At 50.9% G+C, this 6575-nt stretch overlaps 1 protein-coding gene across 1 annotated transcript; it reads right to left on the bottom strand.

Annotated features, from left to right (window-relative positions):
- Positions 1-423: 423 nt before the first annotated feature.
- On the bottom strand, positions 424-5999 carry LOC124022793 (putative uncharacterized SMG1-like protein; the record flags this gene model as incomplete). The annotated part of the gene is made up of 4 exons (XM_046337476.1): positions 5772-5999; positions 4137-4324; positions 1231-1383; positions 424-585 (listed from the first exon to the last, which is right to left on the bottom strand). Coding segments are annotated over exons 1-4 (580 nt in total), but the record flags the coding sequence as incomplete, so codon positions are not given.
- Positions 6000-6575: the final 576 nt, after the last annotated feature.

The following is a 6575-nucleotide window of genomic DNA, read 5'->3' as shown; positions in this document are numbered from 1 at the left end:
TCTTTGTTGTCAAGTGAGTGATGAACTCAGAGCTGTCTGAATGACTCAGACCTCGGGATGTAAACTAGTTCTAATGACTGGAGGTTGAAGTGGTGATCATAAACTAGACATTCTGTAATTTTCCATTTTACAAGAGAGGGATGGAAAACCCATCAGTTCTAATGACTCCAACCTAAGGGTATGTCAAGAGGGAGGATTCTAATGACTCAACCTAAGTGGATGGAGAACTAGTTCTAAATGGTGACTCAGAAATGTATTCAGTACTAGGGGAATGCCATTTTATCTAAGAGTAACAAGTAGTGATTTCTGGCGACCCATCCTCAGAACCCCCAGGCGCCCCAGGGAGTTTGATCTATTCCAACCTAACCTGATTCAACTGGTCAACTAATCATCAAGACCTTGACTAGGTGAATGATCGATGACCTAAGACAGGGAGAGGTCTGATGCCCCCGGGGGAGCTGTCTGACAGTGGCCCCCAGGGGAGAGGACCCTGACGGCGGCCCCGGGAGGACTGACGGCGCCCCCGGGGAGGTCTGGACGGCCCCCGGGGAGACTCATCAGAGGCCCCCGGGGACATCCCTCTGTCTGGGGGGGGGACCCCCGAGAGGTCTGACGGCCCCCGATGGAAAAAGGTCTGGAAAAGCCCCCGGGGAGAGAGGGCGGGATGTAAAGAGAGATGGAGAAAGAGAGGTCTGAAAGACAGCCCCCCGGGGAATGAGAGGTGAAATGGGAGAGAAATAGAAGCCCCGAAATTTTGCCCCGGTCTAAGAGAACCAAGGGAGAGAGGTCTGACCCATCCTCAGCCCCCAGGGGAGGGAGAGGTCTTGATCCCCGGGGAGAGAGGTCTGACCACAGCCCCCCGGGGAGAGGTCAACGGTCAGCCCCCGGGGAGAGAGGTCTGACTAGCCCCCGAAGAGGTCTGGACAGGGGGAGAGGGTCTGACGACAGCCCCCGGGGAGAGAGGTCTGACGACAGCCCCCGGGGGGAGAGGTCTGACGACAGCCCCCGGGGAGAGGTCTGGCGGCAGCCCCCGGGGAGAGAGGTCTGACGCGGCCCCCGGGGAGAGAGGTCTGACGGCAGCCCCGGGGAGAGAGGTCTGGCGGCAGCCCCCGGGGAGGTCTGGCGGCAGCCCCCGGGAGAGGTCTGGCGGCAGCCCCTGGGGGGAGAGGTCTGGCGGCAGCCCCGGGGGAGAGGTCTGGCGGCAGCCCCTGGTGTAGGCTAAATACTCACCGTGGGATTTCCTCATGTCCTTAGAAGCTAAAGCACGGTTTCCATGCTGCTGAAAAGTGGTCAAATCGGCGGTCGCATCGTTGATCCTCAACTCTTGCCCCAACGACTTCCAACCAAAAGTATCACTGAACCCTCCTGCAGCTTCATATCCTCCTGGAGGGGGTGGAGAGAGAGAGAGGGGGAGAGGAGGAGGAGAGGGTGGAGACAGAGAGACACAGAGACAGAGACACAGAGACAGAGACACAGAGACACAGAGACACAGAGACACAGAGACACAGAGACACAGAGACACAGAGACACAGAGACACAGAGACACAGAGACACAGAGACAGAGGAGAGGAGCAGTTTAGCACAGATTCATACAGCTATGTGACTAAACTACACTTCCCCCCCTTAGCTAACACACAGGTGTCAGGAGCGCAGCAGATGGCTAATTAGCACAGGTGGTCTTCCGCCAGTTTTCCTTTGACAAGCGTTGTAATATGGAGATATGGCCATGAGGGAACACTAACCCCAAGTAGCAGTAGCAGTATAGAGAGAATAGGGTGCCATTATTGGGTCTTGGTCTAAAGTAGTGCACTACATAGGGAATAGGGTGCCATTATTGGGTCCTGGTCTAAAGTAGTGCACTACATAGGGAACCATTTGAGACAGACTTCTCTACCACGAGGGCAGATATCTGTGGGGGAACCTGGGGATTCACGGTGCTTTCCCTCTTCCAGATGCCCGGGACAGATACGACACCACAGAGACCAGAAGTCCCTTTCTCTTTCACTTCCACAGAAACATTAAGCAGACGTGAGTCTGAGGACCCGGGAAGGAAAGAGGGAGAGAAGCTGGATGACTCCTAAAGACACCACTACCAGTTGATAAGGCATTTAACACAGAACACACAGGGGTTGTCCACAGTTCAATTTATTTTTTATTTTACCTTTATTTAACTAGGCAAGTCAGTTTTTAAGAACAAATTCTTATTTTCAATGATGGCCTAGGAACAGTGGGTTAACTGCCTGTTCAGGGGCAGAATGACAGATTTGTACCTTGTCAGCTTGGGGGTTTGAACTTGCAACCTTCAGGTTACTAGTCCAACACTCTAACCACTAGGCTACCCTGCCGCCCCGATGACTACAGGTTCACCTCTGGACAACGTGACCACAACAATAAATACACTGATACAAAGAGGGCCCTGGTCTAAAGCAGCGGCCTGTATATCAAATCACATGTGAATACAACAAGTGTTGACCTCACAGTGAAATGCTGACTGACAAGCCCTTAACCAACAGTGTAGACCTCACAGTGAAATGCTGACTGACAAGCCCTTAACCAACAGTGCAGACCTCACAGTGAAATGCTGACTGACAAGCCCTTAACCAACAGTGTAGACCTCACAGTGAAATGCTGACTGACAAGCCCTTAACCAACAGTGCAGACCTCACAGTGAAATGCTGACCTGACAAGCCCTGAACCAACAGTGTAGACACAGTGACCACAGGTTCACCTGACAAGCCCTTAACCAACAGTGTTCACCTCACAGTGAAATGCTGACTGACAAGCCCTTAACGTGACCACAGTGTTCACCTCTGGACAGTGAAATGTTAACTTACAAGCCCTTCACCAACATTATAGACCTCTGGACAGTGAACATGTTCACTCTGACAAGCCACTTAAGCATTTCACTGATACAAAGAGGGCCCTGGTTAAAGGGCTGGGTGAATACAACAGTGTAGGCCTCACAGTGAAATGCAGACTGACAAGCCCTTAACCAACAGTGTAGACCTCACAGTGAAGCCTGGTCTCATGACTTAACCTGCCCCATAACCAACAAGCCTGGTCTCACATCTGTTTGTGCTGTCTTGCCAACTAGCTCCTATAGTCTTTGTCACTTACAAGCCCTTAACCAACAAACAGATCCAGGACCAGGCTAACTAATACACAGCACCCCTGCCTGGGTCGGCAGGCCTGAACCAGGCTACTAACTATACACAGCACCCCTGCCTGGGTGGCAGGCCTGTTACAGAATCCTTTTACTCTTTAGATGGGTAGCAGGTCTGCCTACAGTGAGACTCTTTAGATGGGTAGCAGGTCTGCCTACAGTGAGACTCTTTAGATGGGTAGCAGGTCTGCCTACAGTGAGACTCTTTAGATGGGTAGCAGGTCTGCCTACAGTGAGACTCTTTAGATGGGTAGCAGGTCTGCCTACAGTGAGACTCTTTAGATGGGTAGCAGGTCTGCCTACAGTGAGACTCTTTAGATGGGTAGCAGGTCTGCCTACAGTGAGACTCTTTAGATGGGTAGCAGGTCTGCCTACAGTGAGACTCTTTAGATGGGTAGCAGGTCTGCCTACAGTGAGACTCTTTAGATGGGTAGCAGGTCTGCCTACAGTGAGACCCGCAAGGGGCGTAACAGTCGTAGCTCACTCAAATCACTACAGTATCACCAACATGTTGCAGACAGGCAGTGAAACCCAACCCAACACCACACCCAACCCCACACCCCAACCCAAACCAACATGCTGCAGACAGGCAGTAGCACCCAACCCCAGCCCACACCCAACCCCAGCCCACACCCAACCCCAGCCCACACCCAACCCCAGCCCACACCACCACAACATGCTACAGACAGGCAGTAGCACCCAACCCACACCCAACCCCAGCCCACACCCAACCCCAGCCCACACCCAACCCCAGCCCACACCACACCCCAACATGCTGCAGACAGGCAGTAGCACCCATCCCCAGCCCACACCCCAACATGCTGCAGACACCCATCCCCAGCCCACACCCATCCCCAGCCCACACCCATCCCCAGCCCACACCCATCCCCAGCCCACACCCATCCCCAGCCCACACCCATCCCCAGCCCACACCCACCCCAACATGTTGCAGACAGTAGACAGTAAAACCCACCCCCTTCGTCCAGTGTGTCTGCGGTGTCTGGGAAGGCATCATTCTGTAGGAGAGGTGGGGAGACAGGCCGGTCCGAGGTTGCTACTCCCACTGCTGTTGGGTCGTATACAGCTGCTGCAGCTGGACCCAGGTCTCTGGTGGCGATGCACTTCACACCGTCCTGGCTAGCTGCTGACACGCTGTCGCCTCTGAAGCCGGCGGACAGAGGAGCAGACAAACGGGGGGGGGGGGACACAAACAGTCAGTGAAATCCTCCAGGGAGGACAGTCAGGGCAACTTGTACTTGATCGATGCTAAATGACTGTGGTTCATCATTTTTTACACTTTGATTCAACTAGGCCAATCAGTTTAGAACATATTCTTATTTACAATGACGGCCTACCGGGGAACAGTGGGTTAACTGCCTTGTTCAGGGGCAGAAGGCCAGGTCTTTACATTGTCAGCTTGGGGATTCGATCCAACAACCTTTCCACCCAATCATAACTCATATGGATACACTTCCTACAGTTTGACAATCTCACCCCAATCTGGTTTACAAGTCTAGGATTTAACAACTGGATACATGGATTGAGAAATGATTCTAGCTCATTTACAGCTCTGTAGAATAGTTTCTATAAGACACTTGTCTGAACAGAACCGTCTGATGGAGGGAGGTGGAGGTCTCAACTGAAGGAATGTTTTAGCACCACCGCCCACTCTTTGATCAGGAACTGATTAACTTGCATAACGCACTTTATTGATGTCCCTGTGCAACTCAACCCGCTGACAGCATTGCTACATCGCTTTCGTTTACTGGTAAGCGCGCAAAACTAGTACAACTAGCAGGTTAGCAATCAATTAGCAAGCGTTAAAAACCCCAGTAGCTAGTTAGTTAGCGCCCTTCTGCCTCGTTACTGTTTGAGCAATAACTCAAGCCGAGGTTATCTGGCTAATCATTGTTGACCAGGTAAAGTTACACAAAACAGCAGGAAAGACGACCGTCGCCCACCATTCTGTATAGCCAACTAGAAAGACAATGTTTCCACACTTTTACGTTGCCATTTGATGTCAAAAATCAGTTTACTGTTCCGGAGTTATCAAAGCACAACCAACCAACGGACTGGTAATTGTAGCTAATCTATCTAACCAGCACCGGAGACAAAAGGTGAAGAAAGCTACAACCTGGCTGACGAACACTGGCCACAGTTAGCCGCTAGTTAGCTCGTTGGCTAACATCATTAGGCTGCCACGATGTGCGCTTTGAGTTAATTAACTAGCTGGCTACCAAGTGAACGTTAACATGTCATCTCAGTGACAATGAATATGGGCTAATACTAGTTATAACAACTAGCCATACCTAGCTAACACCACTTCCACAGGTTAGCCAGCCGGCCATGTATACCGAAACACGAGGAAAGCAATGCGGCAGGTTGTTTTGAGTCGGAATAAAAGTGTCGGTTTGCCTTGAATAGCTAGTTTGGATAACGTTATCAAGCTTTTGAGCGTTAGCTTACTTGTTTGCTGGCTAGCTCCTGTTAATCGAGCCATTTCCCTACGGTGTGGGAACCAAAGTGTCCGACTAGCTAAATAAGGTTAAAGGCCCCGCGGATCCCCGTTCTCTCGTAGACCGTCTCCCCCCCGTGGCGCGATACCAACCTGGGCTGCCAATCGTTCCAGTTTCGCTGCAGTTTGTGGGCGCTGCTAAGCCGAAACCCAAGGGCTTTACGGCTCATTACCTTTGCGAGAACAGCATGACCTGCTCTCAACGGGATTAAATTCCGTGAACAAGCGTATTTGCTCGCTATCTGTTTATTTTATGTCCATTAATGGACCCTCTACTGCTATCGGTGTGCGTTATGTTTTGTGTCGGGTCCGGCCTCCTTTATTTTTATTTTTGTCTCCCACTCCTTCTTCTATTCTTGATGAAAGAGCCACTGGCCCCTTCTCTTTATAACAGCGCCATCTGCCGGACTTTATAACGACCATAGCAAGGAGCTGTGACTGCAACAGAATAGGTTTGATCAAATAACCCAGAGATTACTAACTTCACCGACCCTCAACAACAAACAACAACAAAAAAAACATACAAAATATATACACCGATGTTCATGTTCTCTCTTCTTCCTCTCAATCTCCTCTGCAGCTAGTTGTTTGTTTTTCGCACATCACTTGGAATATGCGTTGCTAAGCGACAGCATCAGGAGCAGGGGTGAGGAGAGAGAGCATGTAATGCAGCAACAGAGGATGCAAGGTAAAGATGAGCAGGATTCAAAGTATTATGGTGTGTGTAGTAGTGCAAACTTCAATGAGGTTTTTTCTCTGTTTATATAGCACAAATAAAAACACACGCGCACACACACACACACACACACACACACACACACACACACACACACACACACACACACACACACACACACACACACACACACACACACACACACACACACACACACACAC

This window comes from Oncorhynchus gorbuscha, unplaced genomic scaffold, assembly GCF_021184085.1.
Source record: "Oncorhynchus gorbuscha isolate QuinsamMale2020 ecotype Even-year unplaced genomic scaffold, OgorEven_v1.0 Un_scaffold_1429, whole genome shotgun sequence".
NCBI lineage: Eukaryota > Metazoa > Chordata > Actinopteri > Salmoniformes > Salmonidae > Oncorhynchus > Oncorhynchus gorbuscha.
Note: the sequence above shows the minus strand (reverse complement) of the source record. Positions and strands in the feature narration are given on the sequence as shown.